The sequence below is a fragment of the Grampus griseus genome (assembly GCF_964374135.1).
Source record: "Grampus griseus genome assembly, chromosome: 19".
Taxonomy (NCBI): Eukaryota; Metazoa; Chordata; class Mammalia; order Artiodactyla; family Delphinidae; genus Grampus; species Grampus griseus.
This window is the reverse complement of record NC_139013.1, coordinates 48155351-48180084: the sequence shown is the minus strand read 5'-3', so window position 1 is coordinate 48180084 and position 24734 is coordinate 48155351. Positions and strand designations below refer to the sequence as shown.

General features: G+C 43.3%; 1 protein-coding gene across 1 annotated transcript in view; it reads left to right on the top strand.

Moving 5' to 3' along the window:
* The window catches only part of ADAMTS18 (ADAM metallopeptidase with thrombospondin type 1 motif 18), a gene marked incomplete at both ends in the record, with an annotated part of 157673 nt that extends 136404 nt beyond the window's left edge, over nt 1-21269 (top strand). Inside the window, 4 exons of the mRNA XM_082677835.1 lie at nt 1920-2105; nt 7996-8208; nt 13944-14091; nt 21154-21269. Of these exons, the coding sequence (XP_082533961.1) occupies nt 1920-2105; nt 7996-8208; nt 13944-14091; nt 21154-21269 (663 nt within the window). The remainder of the gene's footprint in view (nt 1-1919; nt 2106-7995; nt 8209-13943; nt 14092-21153) is intronic.
* Nucleotides 21270-24734: the final 3465 nt, after the last annotated feature.

Sequence of the window (24734 nt, the reverse complement as noted above, 5' to 3'; positions counted from 1 at the left end):
AGAGGAGTTGGGCGTGAAGTTGGCTCTTGCCACGAACTCCCAGTGAAAGGTACAAACTCATGAAGTTGGAAGAGCCCTAGAACTACCTGACATTCACAACTCGGAGGGTCTCAGCTGGAGGCAGTTTGCCCCCCAGGGGAATTTGGCCGTGGAGACATTTTGATCGTCACAGCTCTGGAGGATGGTGCTACTGGCATCTGGTTGGTAGAGGGAAACATCCTACAAGGCACAGGGCATTGTAAAAAATGTCTGGCCCCCCGACATTATCTGGTCCAAAATGTGCCAAGAACCCTGGTACACAGCATCCTTGCAGGTGAGAGCCCAGCCTCTGCCCAACCATGGATGGCAAGCAGAGGTTTCATCACCTGAACTATGAAGCCAGGTAGGAGCCCCTGGCCACATTTCTCCCGAGTTTCCGCATAGGGTGCATTACATCCTGGACAGTATTGATTTCGGATGCAGTTTAGCCTTGCACCCTCACACCCCCTTTTATTTGACAACTGAAACCAAATATGTCCTTTTGAGAACTTACTCAGTATGAAAGGGGTCCTTCAGAACTGTGATAGCCACCAGTTCTTCCATGAGAGACCATGGCTCTGGAAACCATTTGGGAAGCAATTTAAACATTTTACCACGCTGGAAAAAAATCGCGATAAATAAGAATTCTATTGAATAAGAATTTAACTACTTGGATGTTATGAACGTGAATGAGAGACGTTTAGGGGTGCAGAGCCCTGGTCTGATATCAGACGAATTTGCCCATCTCCACAACTTGGCAGACGGTCGATTCATCTTGGTCAAGGTACCTAAGCTCTGTGACTCAGACACCTCCTTTGTAAAATGGGATACTAGCAGTTATCTCATGGGCTGTTTAGAGGGTCATGTGATATAGGCCCTGGTATACACTAAGGTATATCACCGTGCACAGAAGGCATTCAATAAACATCCTCTGCTGTGGTTTGCAGAGAGATGATTATTATGATATCATCACCATCCTGTCTCCATCTCCCTTAGAAATAGGAATGAGAATTCCCACCGGTCCTCTGAGCAGGCTTGGAACGGTGCCCCAGATGTTTGCAAACTCACAGACAGCCAAGACAAGCGGGACCACATCTCGTGCGGCCCTTCTGAGAGGCCAACAAGAAGACTGTAAAGGCCAGGGAGGGGACACGTCCCTTGAGGGCACACCCCAGCCTGGGGCCAAAGTCTTCTAAGTGATCTTGGCAACTCGTGAAGTACAAATCTGAAAGCCAGGAGATGATTTGCCACCTTACATATTTCACAGTGCTTGTGAAGGTCAAGACAGTAAGACTAGAAGAGTATGAGACCACCGTGCACAGTTACCTCCAAATATTTGATGAGTGTCGACTTAGTTTTTCCCCAAGAGTTAGCACAGTGCCCCGCCTAGAAACAGCAGATGTTAGGGGCAGGAATTGGACACTCCCAGCCCATTTTCATAGATGTCACGGTCTGTTGCCGTCCCTATTGTACATATTATACTTTGCTATTATTCTCCTTGTCCGAAGCACTGACGGTCCTCTTTCACCAATGCCCAGATTGACTCTGCCTTGTGCCAGAGAGAGATACAGTTACATCCATGAATAGGCCCTGTACCATTTTCCAAATTGTTATCATGTGTGCTGTGCACAGAACCCCTCTCTTCTCCATTAAGAATAAAACTTGTCTTCAGACCTGGGGCAACACAGCAACCCCTGGGCATTCAGAATGTTGAAAGGGAACAGTAATCTGTACTTAGAGGCTCTGGAGGGAGGAAAGATTTATTCTGCTGGCTGCAAGGGATTTTATTGGGCATTTGGTTCTAGTGCTTAAAAATTGCTCTGTAAACCCTTCATTAATGCATTCGTCTGGAAGACAGTCTTTTGAGACTAGCATGTACATGCCTTTTTTTAAATCTCAAGTGTTCTAAGACCTGTGGACGAGGGGTGAGGAGACGTGAAGTCCTGTGTAAAAGTTCTGCCACGGTAGAGGACGTCCCTGAGAGCTTGTGTGCCAGCAGCCCGAGACCAGAATCGCAGGAGGGCTGCGTCCTAGGACGATGTCCCAAGAACAGTCGGCTCCAGTGGGTCGTCTCTTCGTGGAGTGAGGTATGAGTTCAGATGTAGTGCTGGGTTTTGTTGGGAATGCTCAGCTCATCCCCCAGCATCCACTCAGTGCTCCTCTCTGTTCCACACGTGTATACCAAGTGGCTGCTTACTATTCATTCTTCCCTGCTGATTTCTTCCTCACATATTAATAAAGCACCCATCACACTGATTGGGCAGTGCCTGGGCTGTGGAGGTACCAAACCGTACGTATAAAGCATGTGTATAAAAATACAGATGGGACTTCCCTGGTGGCGCAGTGGTTGGGAATCCGCCTGCCAATGCAGGGGACGCGGGCTCGAGCCCTGGTCCGAGAAGATCCCACGTGCCGCGGAGCAACTAAAAGCCCGTGCGCCACAACTACTGAGCCTGCGCTCTAGAGCCTGCTCGCTGCAACTAGAGAAAGCCACAGCAACGAAGACCCAACGCAGCCAAAAATAAATAATTTATATAAACAAAAAAAAATACAGGTTAGGTAAGCAGAGTGCTGTGGTAGAGGTCTGTGATCCCACGGGAGAGCCTGAGGTCCACCCAACCCCCGCGTCAGGAGGAAACCTTGGCAGAAGAGACTTTCCAGGGAGTGAGAGCCTGAGGGATGAGCAGGAATCAGGCAAAGCCAGGGCCAGGGCTGTTCAGACAGAGGGTGCACCCTACGCAAGGGAGAGACCGGAGAATATAACGCAGTCAGGGCGGAACTGGGCAGGGGGTCGGGGTGGAAGCTGGAGGTTTCATCACGCACAGCTCGTGAGGGCCGGGGGTGGTGGGCTACAAATATATCCTATAACGGTTGGGGAGCTATTTAAAATTTTAAATAAAGCAGTGGAACAATCAGGTTTTCATCTCAGACAGAGGGGAACCCAAAGCCAGAGGCAGGAAAGCCGCTTGCCTGGATGTTGCAGTGATGAAAATGAAAGATGAAAGTTTTCCAGGGATGGCAGGAAGCAGGGTCTTTGAGAGTTCCTAAAGAAGCCGGCTGGTACCTTCCTTCAGGCATATGTTGGGTAGGGGAGAGGGAAGATTTAAAGATGCCCCCCAGACTTGTAGCTTGGGAAAATCCTTTGAGTTCACAGGCATAGGAAACATGAGAAAAGACGCCAAACCGCAAGTGTCCATCAGAAACACGTAAGGTGAGGTCTCTGCTCTATGGAGTCCACCGTCTGGTGAGCAAGACAGATGCCCAGAAAGAGAAAAGGTCACTAGTGGGGATGGTGAGGTCCAGTAGTGGAGGGGCTTCTATCCCAACAGCCTCTGGGTCTTTTCCATCAATGCCCTTTCATTCTATGTAGATGACAAGTATAGAGCAACACGTCCGCCTCTCTCCTCCTCGCTCATTTTCTTTAAGAGACATTATAACCTAATGGCTAAAGGCATGGGCTTGAATCAGACTTAGCCCGTTAAAACGCAGCCTTCAGTGATTACTACAGGTGTGACCTTGGGCTAAGCCTCATTTTCCTCCTTGGCACCTTGGAGCCAACACTTGCACCTCCCTCCCTCATAGAGCTGCTGTAAGTATAAGCTCAGTGTTATCCTTTATTATTTATTTATTTTATCTTTATTGAAGTAGAGTTGATTTACAGTGTTGTGCTAATTTCTGCTGTACAGCAAAGTGACTCAGTTATACACATGTATACATTCTTTTCTATATTCTTTTCCATTATGGTTTATCCCTGGAGATTGGATATAGTTCCCTGTACTATACAGCAGGACCTTGTAGTTTATCCATTCTAAATGTAACAATTTGCATCTACTAACCCCAAATTCCCAATCCATCCCTCTCCCTCCACCCCTCCGTTTTGGCAACCACAAGTTTGTTCACTATGTCTGTGTGTCTGTTTCTGTTTCATAGATATGTTCATTTGTGTCATATCTTACATTCCACATATAAGTGATACCATATGGTATTTGTCTTTTTCCTTCTGACTTATTTCACTTAGTATGATAATCTCTAGATCCATCCATGTTGCTGCAAATGGCATAATTTCATTCTTTTTTATGGCTGAGTAATATTCCATTTCATATATGTACATTTTCTTTATCCATTCATCTGTCAATAGACATTTAGGTTGGTTCCGTGTCTTGGCTATTGTGAATAGTACTGCTATGAACGTAGGGGTGCATGTATCATTTTGAATTAAAGTTTTTTGTCTGGTTATATGCTGGATCATGTGGCAATTCTATTTTTAGTTTTCTGAGGAACCTCCATACGGTTTTCCACAGTGCCTGCACCAACTTACATTCCCACCAACAGGGCAGGAGCGTTCCCTTTTCTCCACACCCTCTCCAGCATTTGTTATTTGTAGACTTTTTAATAATGGCCATCTGACCAGTGTGAGGTGGTACCTCACTGTAGTTTTGATTTGCATTTCCCTAATAATTAGTGATGTTGAGCATCTCTTCACGTGCCTATTGGCCATTTGTACGCCTTCTTTGGAGAAATGTTTATTTCGGTCTTCTGCCCATTTTTCAATTGGGTTGTTTTTTCTCTTGTTAAGTTGTATGAGCTGTTTGTATATTTTGGATATTAAGCCCTTGTTGGTTGCATCATCTGCAAAAGTTTTCTCCTGTTCCACAGGTTTTCAGTTTTTTTATGGTTTCCTTTGCTGTGAAAAACCTTGTAAGTTTGATTGGGTCCCACTTGTTTATTTTTGTTTTTATTTCTATTGCCTTGGGAAGCTGACCTAAGAAAACACCGGTATGATTTATGTCAGAGAATGTTTTGCCTATGCTCTCTTCTACGAGTTTTACAGTGTCATGTTTTAAGTTTAAGTCTTTAAGGCATTTTTCATTTCTTATTTTGTTTATTTGGGTTCTCTTTTTCTTCTTGGTGAGTCTGGTCAGAGGTTTGTCAATTTTGTTTACCCTTTCAAAGAACCAGCTCTTGATTTTATTTTTTTCTATTGTTTTTTAATCTGTTTTATTTCCTCTAAACTGTATTGTTTCCTTCCTTCTGCTGCCTTACGTTTGTTTACTCTCCTTTTTCTAATTTACTCTCCTTTTTCTAATTATTTCAGGTAGTAGGTTAGGTTGTTTGAGATTTTTCTTGTTGTTTTGAGGAAGGCATGTAGTTCTAGGAACTTCCCTGTAAGAACTGATTTTGCTGCATCCCATAGCTTTTGTGTGGTTGTGCTTTCGTTTCATTTGTTTCAAGGTACTTTTTAGTTTCTTTTTTGATTTCCTTGTTGACCCATTGGTTTTTCTAGTAGCACATCGTTTAGTCTCCATGTAATCGGTTTTTTTCTCATTTCTTTTCCTATGGTTGATTTCTAGCTTCATGCCATTGCGGTCAGAGAAGATGCTCAAAATAATTTCTATACTCTTAAATGTGTTGAGGTTAGTTTTGTGCCCTAGTATGTGGTCAGTCCTAGAGAATGTTCCATGTGTACTTGAAAAGAATGTGTATTCTGGTTTGTTTGGGTTTTTTTGATGTAATGTCCCAAAAATATCAATTAAGTGTAACTGTTCTATTGTATCATTTAGGATCTCTGTTGTCTTTGATTTTCTGTCTAGAAGATACGTCCATTGATGTGAGTGGGGTGTTAAAGGGAGAGATTGACAGGAATACAATAATAGTTGGAGACTTTATGTCTGTTAGGATTTGTTTTATGTATTTTGGTGCTCCTATATTAGGTGCATATATGTTAAGGAGTGTAAAATCCTCTTCTTGTATTGACCCTCTTATCATTATATAGTGTCCTTCTTTAAAACAGAGGCCATAAAGAAAAAGTCTTTTGTCTGATACAAGTATTGTGACTCCCACTTTCTTGTCGTTTCTGTTTGTATGAAGTATCTTCTTCCATCCCCTCATTTTCAATCTATTTGTGTCCTCTGCCCTATGGTGGGTCTCTTGTATTTTAATCCAGTCTGCCACTCTGTGTCTTTTGATTGGAGCATTCAGTCCATTGACATTTAAGGTAATTATTGATACATATGTATTTATTGCCATTTTAAACCTTGTTTTCCAGTTAATTTTGTTTCTTCTTTGTTCTGTTCTTCTTGTTTTTCTTTCTGTGGTTTAATGATTTCCTTTTATTTTATGCTTGTGTTTTCTTCCTTTCGGTTTTTGTGAATCTATTGTACGTTTTTGATTTGTGGTTGCCCTGTTTTTCAAGTATGTTCACCCCTTCCTATATCTGCTTGCTTTAGACTGATAGTCAAATAGGCTCAAACACATTCTAGAAAAAAAAATCTACATTTTCTTACTCTTTCCCCACATTTTATGATTTTCATGTCCTTTTGTACATCTTCATGTTTATCCTTTTGCTGTTCCTGTATTTATCATTGCTTTCACAGATAGGTTTTTTTTTCCTTTTGATCTGTATATTGAATTCTTTAAGTGATTTACTTTCCATTTGTGATTTCCTCCTTCCTATATCTTCCTTTCTGTTTAGAAAAGACCTTTCAGTATTTCTACTAGGATAGGTTTAGTACTGCTGTATTCTTTTAGTTTTTGCTTGTCTGAGAAATTCTTTCCCTCCCCTTCTATTCGAAATGGTAATCTTGCTGGGTAGAGTAACCTAGGTTGCAGACTTTCCCCTCCAGGACTTTGCTGCCGAGAGTGCCCTCACAGAGAAAGAAGCTCCTATGGCGGTCCTGCCCCCCTCCTAGCACACCCCCCCCCCAACAATAGTGCCTTGCCTCTCTAATGGGCCCAGGCTTCTTTCTGTCCTCCCTCAGCTGGGGCATACCACGCCCTAGCCCCCTCTGGGTGTCTCCAAGCAACCAACCCCAGTCCTCTCCCTGGGTCTGACCTCCAAATCCCGAGCGTCAGCACCCAGCCCCTGCCTGCCTCAGCAGAGGAGCATCTCAGGCTAGGGGGTTCCGGGCAGTGGTACCAACCCTCCATGCAGGTCTCTCTCCTCTTTGCCCTCTACAAACTGGTTGCTGTGCTCCTCCAAGGCTCCAAAGCTTCCCCTCTGTCCTGGTTGATCTCCCTGCCAGTGAGGGGACTTCCCAGGGTGCAGAAAGCCTTCCCCTTGCACAGTTTCCTCCCAGGGGCACAGATCCTGTCCCAATTCCTCTTTTGTTTCCTTTTTTCTTTTGTCCTACCCAGTTATGTGGAGATTTTCTTACCCTTTTGAAAGTCTGAGGTCTCCTGCCAGGGTTCAGTAGATGTTCTGTGAGAATTAGTCCACGTGCAGGTGTATTTTTGATGTGTTTGTGGCAGAAGGTGAGCTCCATACCCTGGTCCTCCAGCATCTCGATCCCATCCCTGTCCTTCGTTATTTATGATGGTTACACGGATGCCACTTCTTACGGATTTATTCAGTTCATCAAGGCTTCGTACAGTATTCCATAATACTGTTTAAAACCAAAACAGGTTTTCTCATACTTTTCATCAGCCTCCATCCTTCTCTGTTTTTCCTGCCATACCACAGCTGCAGGTTGTATCTCAGCCAAGAGGGAAGCAGGGTAAAAATGAAGGCAAGTTACTTGTGATCTGACGGTTCTTCCCCTGCACTGCATCTAACCCCAGTCTCCCTGCCCTGCTTCCTTGGCACACCGAGCCCTGACTCTGCAGAGAGGCCTCAGGTATTCCTGGACATCCAGTCACTACACAGAGATCCTGATCACATCCTCTGCCAATCTTGTCTCTCTCTCGGACTTTGTCTCACTCCCTCCACGTGGCATCTCCTGGTCCTGCTGGGCAGGGCCTCATTTTGTTCTACGGTACTGATGACTTCTGTGACCTTGGGAAAGTGACTCCGATTCTCTGGCCTCTACAGCACGAGGGACTGGGTGCAGTGCTTTCGGGATCCAGGCGTGGTGTGGTTGACCTGCTGCAGTCCCGTCCCTCGGATTACACGTGGATGGTGCCTCCTTAGGTCAGAACGCATCTGTGCAGCAGACGTAACGGTGGAGCCTGCACACTGACGCCTCTTTTCTTGGCCCCTAGTGTTCCGCTAGCTGTGGTTTGGGGGTAAGGAAGAGGGAAATGAAATGCAGCGAGAAGGCCTTCCAGGGCAAGCTGGTAACCCTCCCTGAGCGACGGTGCCGCAATATTAAGAAACCAAACCTGGACTTGGAAGAAACCTGCAACCGAGGGGCGTGTCCAGCCCGTCCAGTGTACAGTATGGCAGCTGGGTGGTATTCGTCGCCATGGCAACAGGTGAGTGCACACAGAGTGAGGGGTTTTACACCTAGGAGAGATTCAAGAAAAGGAGGCAGTTTACAGCTGCTGCTGTTACAGACCTGTCCAAACAACCTGAGCTCCTTGGCCAGCTCCACTGCCCATGCGGCCCTGGGCAGATTCCATCATCTGTGAGCCTCCGTTTTCACATCTAGAAAATTGAGATGATAATATCTTGCAGAGCTGGGTTTTTTTTTTTTCTTGCGGAGCACAGGCTCCGGATGCGCAGGCTCAGTGGCCATGGCTCACGGGCCCAGCCACTCCGCAGCATGTGGGATCCTCCCGGACCAGTACACGAACCCGTGTCCCCTGCATCGGCAGGCGGACTCTCAGCCACTGCGCCACCAGGGAAGCCTTTTTTAATGAGTAAATAAAGTCCTTAGTCCCAGGGCCGTCACACCGTGCTGATGTTCACAGTCGTTGCTGGTGTTCAAACCATCACGAGAGTCTTCTGTATTTTAGAAATGCTGCTCAGAGGCTTGACTCGCTTGGTTTTTATGTCATGTTTCTGAGTAATATAATAGCTAACATTTGTCAAACGCTTTCTACGCTACGGACTGTACATGCATCCTCTGTTCCCTCCGTTCATCCTGGAAACAGTCTTATCAGTGGGTATTATTGCCCCTTTTTTGAGGCAGGTAAAGCTCAGTGACTTCGGCAATTCAGCCAAAGACACCCAGCTTTTAAACTCAGATCCTCGAAAGACTTGGAGGCAACTTTAGACACACTGCTTTGGGCTAGGATTGGTATGTGATGCTAAGTCTCAGAGAATGATATGCCCTCAGGAATCCAAAGCTGTGTTTTGGTCCGTGCATTGTTACAACCAATGGGAGTTACATAGCTCTTCAGAGACCCCACTGGCTTGAGAGGTGCTACCCACCTCATCATGCAACACAGGTGCCAGGTAGGTTTGGGTATGTATTGGGGAGGCTCTGGGAACTAAAACATGGAGGAAAGATCAGGAAATTAGCATGATTGCATCTCTCTAATTGGCTAGGCTCCTACTAGGTGATATGCCTATTGCTATGAATTCCTTTAAAAAATTTTAACAGATTTAGAAATTGATTCATGTAAAATCATTTAGATCAGGGATCAGCAAATAATTTCCAGCGGGCAAATCATCTCCGCCAGCTGCTGCCTGGATAAACATTTATTAGCGCACAGCCATGCTCATTTGTTTGTGGTGTTCACGGCTGCTTTAGTGCTGCAAAGGCAAAGTTGAGTAACTGCAACAAAAATCGTATGGCCCATAAAGCCTAAAATACGTACTACTGTGAGAGGAGAGTTCCCCAGATGACAGAGTAGGAGTTCACCCCCTCTCACGGGCACACCAAAATAACAACTATTTACAGAACGACAATTGACGACAAAGACCGGAACCTACCAGAAAAGATCTTCTGCAACTAAAGATGTAACGAAGGAGCCACAGTGAGATGGGTAGGAGAGGCAGAGTCGCAGTATACCCCCAGGTGGGTGATTCACAAATGGGAGAATCGCTACAGTTGCAGAGCTTGTCCCCAGGGAGCGAGGGATCTGCACCAGGAAGATGAGCCTTCAGGACGTCTGGCCTTGGAGGCCAGTGGAGCTTACTTTCAGGAGTTCCGGAGCACTGTGGGAAACAGACACCGCTCTTAAAGGGTGCACACAGAATGTCACACGCTCTGAGACCTAGGGCATAAGCAATGCTTAGAAAGGAGCCTGGGTCAGACCTACCTGCTGATCTTGGAGAGTCTCCTGGAGAAGAAGGAAGCAACTGGAACAAACCCTGGGTACAGACACTGGCATTGGGGGAGCTCATTCTACCACATGGACACTAGTGCTGGCAAGCGCCATTTTGTAACCTCCCTCGAGCCGATTAGCCTAGGGATCCAGCCCTGCCTACCAGCCTAAAGGCACCAGTACTGGGACGCCTCAGGCCAAGCAGTTTAACTGGGTGCAGATGCTGCCCCACCCACCAGCAAAGAGGCTGCCTTAAGACTCCCTGGGCCCAAGCCCAGCCTACCAGTGAGGCTGCTCTAGCCTCAGAACCAGCCTCACCCACCAGCAGGTGGACAGCAGCCTCAGGACAACTGCAGCCATGGCGGGACCCAGCCCACCCACCAGCAGGCCAACACCAGCTCTAAGATACCTTGGCTGCCAGCTGCCCTGGGATCCAGCCCAACTCATCAGTAGGCCAACACAAGCTGTGAGACATGCCAGGCCCACAGCAGCTGTGTCAGAAAATGGCTTTACCCACCAACATTTAGACACAACCTCTGGGACCACTGGACTCTGCAGCCAGACGACAGGACCTGACTTTGCCTGCCACTGGGCTGGCACTAGCCCCAGGACCTGGCTGAATGCACCAGTAGGTGGGCCTCAGCCCTGGGATCTCCTGGACCCTGACCCTGCTCCCCAGCAAGCCAGCACTAACCCCAGGGTTCTGCAGCCAGCCACCTTGTGACACAGCCTCACCAAGCAGCGGTCAGCAGCCTCTGCACAAGGCAGGGCAATAAAAGGAATCCACGCTGGAAAAGAAGAAGTAACACTGTCACTGTTTGTAGATGACATTATACTGTACATAGAAACTCCTAAAGATACACCACCAAAAAAACCACCACAGCTCATCAGTGGATTTGGTAAAGCTGTAGGATACAAAATTAATGTACAGAAATCTGTTATATTTCCATACACTAATAACAACCTGTCAGAGAAATTAAACAATCCCATTTACAGTTACCTCAAAAAGAATAAAATACCTAGGAATAAACCTACCCAAGGAGGTAAAGGACCTGTACTCGTAAAACTATAAGACACTGATCAAAGAAACTGAAGAGGTCATAAACAGACGGAAAGATATACTGTGTTTGTGGACTGGAAGAATTAATATAATTAATATTGTCAAAATGATCATACTACCCGAGGCAATCTACATATTCAGTGCAATCCCTATCAAAATACCAATAGCATTTTTCACAGAACTGGAACAAATAATCTTAAAATTTGTTTGGAAACAAAAGAGACCCTAAATAGCCAAAACAGTCTTGAGAAAGAAGAACAGAACTGGAGGTATCATGCTCCCTGACTTCAGACTATACTAAAAAACTATGGTAATCTAAACAGTATGATACTGGCACAAAAACAGACACATGGATTAATGGGACCGAATAGAGAGCCCAGAATTAAACCCATGCACTTAAGGTCAATTAATCTACAATGAAGGAGGCGAGAATATACAGTGGAGAAAATAGTCTCTTCAATTAGTGGTGCTAGGAAAACTGTACTACTGCATGTAAAAGAATGAAATTAGTACATTTTCTCATACCATATACAAAAATAAACTCAAAATGGAGTAAAGACCTAAATGTAAGACCAGAAACCATAAAACTCCTAGAAGAAAACATAGGCAGAACATTCTTTTACATAAATTGTAGCAATGTGTTTTTAGGTCTGCCTCCTCAGGCAAAGGAAACTAAAGCAAAAATAAACACATGGGATCTAATTAAACTTAAAAACTTTTCACATCAAAGGAAACCATAGACAAAATGAAATGACAACCTACCGACTGGGAGGAAATATTTGCAAATGATGTGACTAATAAGGGGATAATATCCAAAACATATACACAACTCACACAAATCCATATCAAAAAACAAAACAACCCAATCAAAAATGGGCAGAAGAACTGAATAAACACTTTTCCAAAGAGGACATGCAGATGGCCAAAGAGTACATGAAAAGATGCTCAACATCACTGATCGTCAGAGAAATGCAAATCAAAACCACAGTGAGGGGCTTCCCTGGTGGCACAGTGGTTAAGAATCTGCCTGCTAATGCAGGGGACACGGGTTCAAGCCCTGGTCCTAGAAGATCCCACATGCCGCAGAGCAGCTGAGCCCACGCGCCACAACTACTGAGCCTGCACTCTTGAGCCCGCATGCCGCAACTACTGAGCCTGCGTGCCTAGAGCCCGTGCTCCACGAGAAGAGAAGCCACTGCGATGAGAAGCCCACACTGAAGAGTAGCCCCCACTCGCCCTGCAACTACAGGAAGCCCGCCCGCACACAGCAACGAAGACCCAATGCAGCCAAAAATAAAGTTACATTAAAAAAAAAAAACACAGTGAGATGTTACCTCACACCTCTTAGTATGGCTATCATCAAAAAGAACGCAAATAACAAATGTTGGCGAGGATGTGGAGAAAAGGGAACCCCTATACACTGTTGGTGGGAATGTAAATTGGTGCAGACACTGTGGAAAATAGTATGGACATTCCTCAAAAAACTAAAAATAGAACTACCATATGACCCAGCAGTTCAACTCCTGGGTATGTATCCAAAGAAAAAGAAAACACTAATTCAAAAAGATACATGCACCCTAATTTTCATAACAGCATTATTTACAATAACCAAGATATGAAAGCAAACTAAGTACCTATCAACAGATGAGTGGATAAAGAAGATGTGGTACATGTATATAATGGACTACTACTCAGCCATAAAAAAGGAAATAATGCCATTTGCAGCAACATCAATGGACCAGGAAGGTATTATGCTTAGTGAAATAAGTCAGATAGAGAAGGATAAACACTGTTATCACTTATATGTAGAATGTAAAAAATATAGAGAACCAGTAACAGAGTGGGAGGGGCATTAAAAGGTACAAACTACTGTATATATAATAAATAAGCTACAATGACATGTTTTACAGCACAGGGGTTATAACCAATATTTTATAATAACTATAAACGGAATATAATCTAAAAATTTTGAATCACTCTGTTGTACACCTGAGACTAATACAATATTGTAAATCAAATAAAAATATTTACTGTCTTGCTCTTTACAAAAAAAGTTTGCCAACTTCTGGTTTAAATGATTTGATAACACTAATACAGCTATATTTGAATTTGGGGCTAAATCCAAAACTCATACTCTTTTTACCTCAACGTATCTTTTCCTCTCAAATGCCAATCCATACAGTGATGCTTGTCCAAGATGAAGTCTGCTCCTGTCCACAATAAAATAAGAAAAATAATAAGGATAATTTAGTGAATTTTTTAAAAGCAAAATACATATAAAAATCTATTTAAAGGGCTATCTTTTCCCCTGATAATATTTTCTTGTTTTCCAGGCACAAATATCTTTATATGTGTGCCTGGAAAAATATAACTTGACACTCCTTATTAGTCTTTTTTTTTTTTTTTTAAACTTCAGTTGGACAGTGAAATAATTGACTTCTAGGAAGCACCATATCCACCAGGCTAACTCAGAATTCGGCTGGGCACAGAGGGCATAATTCCAAAGCTGTCTCGGAGAGTTATTTCTTTTGCTGTCCAAGTTTTGAACTATCCCCTCCACTATCGTATCTGCAGAGATTGCCTGGAATTCTTTAAATACTGTGATGAATTGCCTAGATGTGTCTCTCTTTGTTTCTGCATTCTTATAGCAGCTTCTGTATTTCTTTATGAGTCACTCAACTGGGAGACACACATTCTTGGGGGAGATAGCATTTGCTTAAGAGCCTTCTAATCAGATCCCATGGCTCCCACATGTTAGAAGAGACTCAGTGTACCACGAGCACATTGTGCCTGGCTCTGGACAATCCCTGTTTTATGGACAGGCATCTTGGCGATGTCATGAAGCATAGGGATTCCTTTTATTTGATGTCACTGACATCAGACAGGACACCATCCCGATTGATCCTGACACCTTCCTCTTTTCCCTTTTCTGCAGTGCACGGTGACCTGTGGAGGAGGGGTCCAGACTCGATCAGTCCACTGTGTTCAGCAGGGCCAGCCTTCCTCAAGTTGTCTGCTCCGGCAGAAACCTCCGGTGCTACGAGCCTGTAATACAAACTTCTGTCCAGCTCCTGAAAAGAGAGGTAAAGGACCCCACGTGCCAGTCAGTTTTACTGCTCTTTGGAATATTTTTCAAAAGCCTACCGTATTTGATTGCGTAGCTTATGCATTGCACAACGCTAGGGGGCGCCATTCACATCCAAGTCTATGTGAAGAGCACTCCTGAGAGGTGTACAAGGCACAGATCCAGGAAAGTTCCTGCTCAAAGTGATCTTGTTTGCATGGGTATGCAAGAACATTTAATTCTACAATTAATGGCTTTTTAGCCATTCATTTTTACTTTGAAAGGACGAAATGGTAATGTTGCAAGGCCCTTTTCTTAAATTTAAATTGAAAAAAGTAACCACCATGTGCCAGAGCCATAAAAAAGAATGAAATAATGCCATTTGCAGCAACCTGGATGGGCCTAGAGCTCATCATAAGTCAGACAGAGGAAGAGAAGTATCATATGATATCACTTATATGTGGAATCTAAAAAAAAAATGATACAAATGAACTTATTTACAAAACAGAAACAGTCTCACAGACTTCGAAAACAAACTTACGGTTACCAAAGGGGAAACGTGGGGAGGGAGGGATAAATTAGGAGTTTGGGATTAACATATACACGCTACTATATGTAAAAGAGATAACCAATAAGGACATACTGTATAGCACAGGGACCTCTACTCAATATTCTGTAATATCCTATATGGGAAAAGAATCTAAAAAAGAATGGATATATGTATAACTGAATCACTTTGCTGTACACCTGAAACTGACACAACATAGTAAATCAACTATACTGCAAGATCAAATAAAAATTACATTTAAAAAAAGAAAGATAAAAAAAGTTGAACAAAGTAACCACCATAGGCCAGAGGTAATGCTTATCCACCAGAATGCAAGAGTGAACAAGAATTGCCCTCTAGGAACATACGTACGCGGGCCTCTCACTGCTGTGGCCTCTCCCGTTGCGGAGCACAGGCTCCGGACGCGCAGGCTCAGCGGCCATGGCTCACGGGCCCAGCCGCTCCGCGGCATGTGGGATCTTCCCGGACCGGGGCACGAACCCGCGTCCCCTGCATCGGCAGGCGGACTCTCAACCACTGTGCCACCAGGGAAGCCCTAGGAACTTACATTTTAATTGAGGTGACAGATAAATTACAATTGCAGTGAATATGCATTATCCTAGCACTACACCTTGAATGGTTTTTTTTTTGGTTCAAGTTAGGTCAAATGAAGTACAGTGAGTGCTGATGGAAAAATGGGAAATTCACTTGTCTGAGTGAACCATACTCTTCTTCACTAGTCCATCTTATTTTAAAGTAATCTGACAAACACCAGGAAATATTTCTTCAGCCTAATCAGATTTCCTTGTGCCCAAGAATCATTTTCCATCGTGTACCTGCTGAGTTTTCACTTTATCCAATCTCTTACCCCAGGTTTTCCAAGTTGTGGTGAATCAGGTTCAGGCCTGTTCCTCACTTCCTCTTTCACTGTCCATACCACTTCCCATCTCTAAATTGATGTTGTTGTTTATCTCCTTCTTACAGCCTTAGCTCCAGGCATCAATTTTCTCTCCTCTGCTCTTTCTCCTTTCTTATCTGGGGTTTGCACAAGATAAGAAAACAAATAACATAGCAGAGCCAGATCACCTCTAAGGCAACGCCAGAATTCTACAAACCTGCAGCCTTTCTCAGCATAAAGCTTATAGGGGAAGAAGTAAGTGGTCATATACTCCCAGACTGACGACCCCTTTCCTCACCATCGGTGATTTTTCACTTTCACCCTTTAGTCAGTTGGCCACAGACAAACCCACACATACAAAGGCTCAGTCTGGAAGGGCCACAAATAAAGGGCATGCCCCCTCAGTACTTTCAGAAAGGCCAAAGGCCAATCCTGAAAATACTCAAGAGTACGTATTTCCTGGGCAGGACTGTGAGGTAGGGAGAGTCAAGAGGCATGCTAGGGGCAAGGCGGTGGGGAGGCTGTCGATGTTTATTATTTTGTGCACCCGTCACCACACATGGCACACAGTAGGTGCTCAACACGTGTTACATGAACAAATGCAGGAGTGTGTAAATAAAGGACTGTGTGTTAAGTTCTCTTGTTTCCCCTTTACCGCTCTTCTAGGGATAAAAGAACATGGCAGGGTCTTGGTCTTAAGCCACAGGGAGCTCAGTGTCTCAAAAGAGGAGAAAGACACCACTGCAAATAAAACAGGGGGAACGTCCCTAGCGTTGTGACGGCGGTGAGCTCTAGCTGGTTTGCAGGGACGGTGCGAAGTGAAAAAGGAGGATGTGGGGAAAGGCTTCCTGGAAGAGGGACTTCTCTCCATGCCTCTTGACCGAGTCAGGTCTCCTTTTAGAAAGAGGAGTAAAATGAGAAGGCAAACGTGAAGGACACAAGCCCAGGTGTTTCTTCCTGGCCAAAAACGGGGGCTATAGTCTTACTAAGTTGGAGATTTCCTCTCAGTTCTCCCATTGCCATCCCCAAGGTAAGGAGGGTGGCATGCACACGCTACTGCCCAGAAGTCTTCCTTCTTATGTTGCTGGCTGGATGCCCACTGGGGGAAGTGATTTGAGTGTATTTTCGGCCCTGAGTTTTCAGGAACTGTGAGTGGGCAGTAAGCGTTCCCATGGGGATACAGGGAAGAGGTTTCTGTTCTCTGAATCTTCTCTGAGACCCCTGCGGGGGGCTGCGTGCTCTGCTAGGCACTGTGAGAGTTTCAGACATACAGTCTTGCCCTCAAGGAGCTGACAGTCAGGTGGAAGTTTTGAGGCATTGCAGTAACTCAAACTGGACCTCAGAGCAGATGTTTCTTCTATCCTGTCTTCCAGGACAGCCAAGCAGGTGTGACATCCCTCACACCCCCCGCCATGCTGGCAGCCCATCTAGGGCATTCACCTCATACCATCATCACTGTGGGTTGCTTTACCTGGATGTATTCATTGGATCTCCACTTTGGGGACCAACCCTATGACTTGGTATTACATATATTTTATGTGTAAGGCTTATTCAGAAAAGAGCAAAGCCCTGGGCTGTAACCACCAGACACTTGTCGGTCACACTGCCCTATAACTGGTAACCGTCTGGAAGATGCCTGGACTGCAGACTAGTGAGATGAAGTTGGAGATGACTAGACACACAGTACAAACAAGCTACTCCTCATGGAAGTCCTCACATCTTCAAGTCGGGAGGGGGACGGGTGGGCAGCACTGTACAATGAAAGGAGCAAGGACTCTGAATTCATAAAAATGGATTTGATATAAAATAGACAGCTAGTGGGAAGCAGCCGCATAGCACAGGGAGATCAGCTCGGTGCTTTTTGACCACCTAGAGGGGTGGGATAGGGACGGTGGGAGGGAGGGGGACACAAGAGGGAAGAGATACGGGGATATATGTATATGTATAGCTGATTCACTTTGTTATACAGCAGAAACTAACACACCATTGTAAAGCAATTATACTCCAATAAAGATGTTAAAAAGAAAAAAAAAGTTTAAAAAATGAATAAATAATGTTGGTGAATTTAAAATAAGAATCTGGATTATTAAAGTTACAAATCTTTGGTCTTTATACCTTTAATAAAACGTGCATCTATTAATAATGGGGAAAAAAATGGATTTGAGTCCACATTGTGCCACTTACTGTGTGGACATGGACAAGGTTTTAAACTTTCTGAACTATTTATAAAATGGACTATTTATAAAACTATTTATAAAAATAGTTTTTTATAAACTATTTTTAAAACTATTTATAAAACTATTTATAAATAGTTTTAAAACTATTTATAAAACTATTTATAAAAAGCATTTAAGGTAATGTTTACCTTAAAAGGTTACTGAGAGTTAAATAAGGTAATTCAGTTCTTAATACTTACCTATTTAGTGCTTACTGGGAACCAGGAACTGTTCTGATGTCCGACTGTAGATAGAGCAGGGAACAAAATGGGCAGTTTCACCTTCATACCTGGAAACAGACAACAAACCAACCAATTAATGTACAATGTTATATGGCAAAGTAGCAGAGAATAAAACTGAAGAAGGGTGTATGACAAGAGAATAGTTGGGGTTGAAGAGGTGGTGGGAAAACCAGTTTAGATAGAATAGTCAGGCAAGGCCACTTTGATGATGCGATATTTAAACAGAGACCTGAAGACAACCTAAAGGAAGGTGAGCTATGTATGCATCTAGGAGAGTGTTCCTGGCAGAGGGAACAGCAAATGCAAAGGCCCTGAGGCAGGAATATGTAAATCTGATCAAGGCAGGACAGCAAGACACCTGGAGCAGGATGAATACAGTGAAGGGGGGTTAAGCCATGAGCTAAAAGTGATCCTGGAGGCCCTGTAAGTTATTATAAGGACCTCAGATAAAAGTCTGAGTTCGAGGGAAGGCAACAGAGAACTTAGAGCAGAGGTGCAGGAGGATCTGACTTGGAGATCATTGGCACTTATACTGAGATGAGGGCAGGGGACCTAGAACAGAACGAGGACTTGTCTGCTCTGCAGAAGGCAGCTCCAACAGTCCAGCGAGGGGACGAGTTCCCACTGGGGCAGTCGCAGGTGTGGGGGTGGCTGGATGCTGACTGTATTTTGAAGATGAAGCCAAAAATATTTGTCAGTTGTCTGCATGTAAGATGTGACGCTCACTCTAGGGTCGTCCTTAATAGTGTAAATAAAATACCTGACTCATAATAGAAGCTCGAATAACAAGCTACTAGTAATGATCATGATAACTATAACCCAACACGGCACTTATACTGATAGCATAGTGAGACCCCTCATGTCTGCTTCGGGACTTACGTTTAGCTTATAGCACAAGCTGCAGCTACCTGTCAAAATTCCATTCTTATCTCGAGAGGGGTAAGTGACGATAAGCAGTGCAGTTAGGACCATGCTTTTAGTGGTCTGTTTTTATCCTCCAGTATCTCCACTGCATCAAGAAGATAATCTCTACAATCTAAATAGAAACTGATCCAGACATACATTCTGATTGATTAGGGTGCATGCTAATGGGGTATAAGACACTGTACAAGTGTATATTAAAAAATAATTGAGGGGCTTCCCTGGTGGCGCAGTGGTTGAGAGTCCGCCTGCCGGTGCAGAGGACGCGGGTTCATGCCCCGGTCCAGGAAGATCCCACATGCCGAGGAGCGGCTGGGCCCGTGAGCCATGGCCGCGGAGCCTGCGCGTCCTGAGTCTGTGCTCCGCAACGGGAGAGGCCACAAAAGTGAGAAGCCCGCAAAAAAAAGAAAAAAAATTGAACTTGAAGATGTATAAATAGACACATAGGCAAAGTATTCGTGTCATGTCTAGCTTCTATCTCTAACAATACATCCTAAACCAGTCTCCTGGTGCCCTACCTCCACTCCTATAGAGGTCCCCATGTCAGTAAACGTGATCCCATTCTTCTAGATGCTCAGGTCAAAATCCTAGAGTCATTCTTGATTCTTCTTTTTCTCTCATACCCTTTACCAACCTTTCAGTAAATCCGTTAGACTCTACCTCCAAAATATACCCAGGACTTATTGGAAAGACAATAACAACTCCATTTCATCCTTACACCCAAGCTGACAGTATAGTTTCAGTTGGTTGTTTCAGCCATGAGAGGTACAGGGAATTTATTTTTTCAACAAATACTTTTTGAGTAGCTACTCAGAAGACACTAGATGTTGGGAACAAAGCAGTGAAAAGAAGTAGATAAAACCTCTGCTTAAGGATCTTGTACTCTAGAGAGGACCCAGATAGTAAACATAATATGATAAATACCAGTAAATCCAGTGTAGAAAAATAAAGCAAGGGAGGGCATAGGGATTCCTTCCTGGGAGGCCAAGGGGCTTGCTGTTTTTATAGGGTGGTCAGAGAAGGCCTTGCTGATCGCTGACCTCTGAGCAAAGACTTAAGGGAAATGAAGGAGAAGTGTCTCAGGTGTCTTAGGGGAACCAGATCCTAGGGCCTCCTCGTCAGTCATTGTAAGGACCATACCTTTCACTCTGAGTGGATGGGATCCAGTGGCAGAGTTAGGGGCAGGGACATGACATGAATGGATTTCTGTGTTAAAAGGATCACTGGAGCTACTATGAGACAGGGGTGAAGTGTGTGTGTATAAAAGGGAGTTTTAGGCAGAGGAACCAAGTCTTAAGGAAGGGAAGAAGGAACTGTAGGCAGTTCTGAATCGCAGGAGGACAGGATAAAAATTGGGAGCAGCAGGAAAAACAGAAGAGCGGCAACCTTTCATGACATGTCTAAAGGCACACAGGGGAGCCACTGAAGGACGAATTCGGAAGGGACATGATTGGGTGCCTGTGGGCAGAGTGTGGTTTTGGGTGAGTTGAGGGTGACTTAAGGCTTTCATAGAGAAAAAAATTCCAGCTATGAATGAGAGTATAGGGTAGACCCTAAATATTTCTGAAGTCAAAGATCCTTGAGAATCCAGTAGAATGACTGAACCCTAACTCCTAAAACATGCATTTATGTTTACATAAAGAGAAATTTACATACAACTTCCTGTGCCTTCTGTATCTCCTGAGGCCCTTTTGGGTAAAACCCTTTGATGCCCAATGTTCTGCTTCCAATAGATAATCACGTCTGTTATCTTAAAGAACTAAAGAAGTTTGAAAAGATTGGTGCTGACTTAAATTCACTTATTTGCAAATTGGCCATGAGATTTTATTTAAACCTACACAGAATGTGGCAGAAATAAAAAATCTCAGTCTTCACCCCAGACCTTCTGAAGCAGAACTAGTGGTTTAACAACACCCTCAGGGTATCCCTAATGCGCTGTTCTAGGGTACCTCCCTTGGAGGCAGAACGGTAGCCCCCGGGTTATTTGGGAGGATCTGACATTAACCTCAGGCTGGATATGACTTTTTTCAAACACGCACTTTCCCCCGCACCTGTTTACATTTTGTTAATGGTTATGGGTCCCTTTAGGTGTCCTAATCCTGCTTTCCCCACTCTCCCACCAAAGTCCTAATGTATAATGTAAGAACCACTCAGGGCACAAGGCAAGTCGACCCCAAGTCTTTGTTCTCTAGGCCCTGACCTTAAGAAAAAGGCTAAGAACCTATCCTAACGTGCTGAATGTGTTCTCTCACCTTAGAGGATCCATCCTGTGTAGATTTCTTCGGCTGGTGTCATCTTGTGCCTCAGCATGGTGTCTGCAACCACAAATTTTATGGCAAACAGTGCTGCAAGTCATGCACAAGGAAGAGCTGATCTTGACACCCTTCCAGCCTGGAAGGGCCAGGGTCTTACCTCCCAGCCTCCAGAAAGACCAGCCACATTCCCATCGAAAGCTGAACACTGCAAACCACGTGTGAGCTGACCGCAGTGTTGGAGGGGCCCGCTCTCAAGTACTGACAGGCTCCTTTTTCAGTTCCCCAATGCACATGGTACTCAGAAGCACTTGAAAATGGGAAGCGATGACAAATCTGATTTACAAAAACGTAAAACAGAAAGAGAACAGCTTTGATTTGCACTGTTACACGCAAGAAGTGATAACTTACAATGAGATAGAACAAATTGTGACCAAGTGAGACTCTTGTTAACTTTGGGACAGACCCCCCCTGTGAACCTCAGAGGGTTCCATGACCAAGACGTCAGTTGTGAAAAGGCCCTTTAAGACTTCAAGTCAAAGACTGAGACTTGGAGCAATCAAATGTGGACGGAACACACTGCCTAACTTCCTTGGAGCTCACAGTTTGATGCAACTGTGGACACCCCAAACCAGAAGTTATACAAACGGCAGATGGTGCTCGTGACTGTGCTTGCTGCTGGACTAGCAAGCTTCATGTCCTGTTTATTTGGTGTGTGTGTGTGTGTGTGTGTGTGTGTGTGTGTGTGTGTGTGTGTGTGTGTGTGTGTGTGTGTTGTTTTTTTATTATTTTGTTTAAAGTATATTCTACTTATAGACAGTCTCCGAGACTAAAATTCACAACTTGAAAAGGAATATTCTGAAAACAGGGCAACGTGAACTAGTTAAGATCGCCACTTAATTGAAATTCACACTCTGAAAAAAAGGAGAAAAAAAAAAACCCCACAAAACACTGTTGCCCTACACACTCTATGAACCTCATAATTTTTGGTGCTAGTCGAACAAGTACTCAGGAGCCTCAAGTCTGCTCTTTGGGAATCACAATTGGTGAGTTGTTCATTTCTGGTAAAAATCTAAGAGGAGCTAAACAGCAAAACAGCCCTGTTTTGAAGGAGAGGAAAACATCATTTATAATGCTCCCTACATATTATCAGGGATGCTTGGAAAATTAAAGGCCGCTTGTGGTTTTTTTTCCCCTACCAACTGACATGTTTAAATTTGCCCTAGGATTTAGTTAACAAGAAAAAAGTCACAGTAGCAATAGAAAAATCCATCTGTCTTCTTGCTATGTGAATATTAATAAGTCATAATATGCCAAGACCCTTCAACGAATAAGAATGTTTTATAATCTTTCAGGTCATAGTTTCAGTGTTCAGAAACCAGCTGTTGGTAGGCACTAATGAGCTTAAAATTGCGCTCAACTGGAAAAATACCACAGTATTTTGCCAAAACCAAAGTAACTTACGAGACTGTGTCCTTCTGTAATTTTTTGAGATGTGGTTATTAAGGGCATATTTATATAATTCTTCTCTATTCCTCAGTGTCTTTGATGAATGTAACCCAATTTTACTGCTTTAAAAAGTCTCAATTCAAACAGGGATTTGCCAGCTCAGCACAACCAACGAGACAGCCGTTTGTTAAATTTAGAGCATCCTTTGTTCCATTCTAATTAGAATCATGCATTCTCAGATCTCAGAGAAATGATGATTAGAATATTCTCTCAATCTCCTTGGCTTGGCCCAGAATAATGGCCATTTTATCATAAAAAAATATATATATATCGTGCTACGTCACCACCCCCTTGCCCTCTGAAAACTTGCAAGTTGTTTCTTTATATAATTATCATTTTATTATTTTATGGAGAATTAATTTATTAATTAATAGCCTATTCTTATGTGTTCTCACTTGCTTCGCTAAGTGATATTAATTCTGAGGAAAAATGTTGAATAAATAAACATGGGTTATAGAGAAAAGTCAAAATATATGTGTAATATTTAATTATTTTATAAGTTTTATAATAAAGTGTTCTGTTTCTTTGTCTTTGAAACTTGTTAAGTTCTTGAATAAATTAGTGAGAAGCCAGTGATTACCAAGGTGATATAAGTGTACAAATGTTGATTAAGAATCTCAGAGTAATTTCTCAAAAAGTTGAGAAAAGGTTTGCGGTAAGATATTCATTAATCATTTTTTTTGTTTGTGTATGAGAAAATTACAAACCGTCAAATGCTGGGATGAAATACATGACATTTACCATCTTGTGGAGATACTGAATTATTTTTTTCTACTCTTAATAGTCATGTAATCATTTATTTATGGAAGTCATCCAAGTTAGATAAGCCATAAATGTAGTTGCATCTCTTTTTTTTTTTTTCTGCTTGAAAATCTTTTTGCAGAAAGAAAGAGAGGGAAGGGAAAGGAGGGGGGAAAGAAAAAAAAACTAAGTAATAAATTGAAAAGCAAATTGTTCTCAGGTTTTTGAAATTTTGAATATTCAGACCAGAGAAAAATAAAACTATCTGGGCAAAGTAAGTCCAAATGACCTGAATAAACAGTATTTTTTTCCTACATGTGTGAGATATATATATATATATATATATATATATACACACACACACACACATACATATGTATAAAACTTATGCATGCTATTTTTAAAATATATTTAAGAGGATTTTTAAGTGAACTATTGCTATTTGGCAGACATAACAAAAATTATGGTTAATAATGAAAAATGGAATAGATGGCAGATAAGTTACCTTTCTACTACCTTGTGTTAATAAAATATTATTAATAAAAGCAACCATATGTTATCTTATTTAATCCTCACAACAGCCTAGTTAGGTAGATACTATTATCTTCCCTTTGCAGATGGGGACTCTGAGATTCACAGAGATCACATATTTGGCCCAAGGGCACATGGTCATTGAGTGATGGGTCAGGACTCAAATCCAGGTCTGTCAGACTTAAAAGGTTATTATTTTGTCACTGTGCTGCATCACCCTGGGAAAGATTTTTAAAAAGAGACAGAGAAAGAAAAAGAGAAGTCCATCTAGGCCTTAGAATTTTGTTATGGCCCCTGAGACACACGTGAAGAGGGTTTGACAATAAATGATTTAACAGTGAAGAATTATGGGGAGAGCTGGGATGACTTAAGGTGGGGCATTGGAGATGGGAGGCAATACATTCCCACTTAGCCTGTCTTTTCAATAAAGGATGCTTAAAGACTTGTTGGGACTTCCCTGGCGGTCCAGTGGTTAAGACTCCGCGCTTCTACTGCAGGGGGCGCAGGTTCAAACCCTGGTGGGGGAACTAAGATCCCGCATGCCGTGCGGAACGGCCATAAAAAGATACCTAAAGACTTGTTGCATAAGTCTTTATTCTTTAATAACTGTTTCCCTCTGGGATGGTAGTGTTTCCTGGGCAACAGGACCTCAGTGTCGGGAGCCTGCAATGCCAAGTCCATGAGGATGGAGAGAGTGAGGAACAGTGCTCTTGGCATAGATTCTGTATGCCAACTGTGGGGAAGGACGCTGTCACAGCAGCGTGCATGCTGCAAGAGATAGTTTATGGAATTAACTGCATAGAAC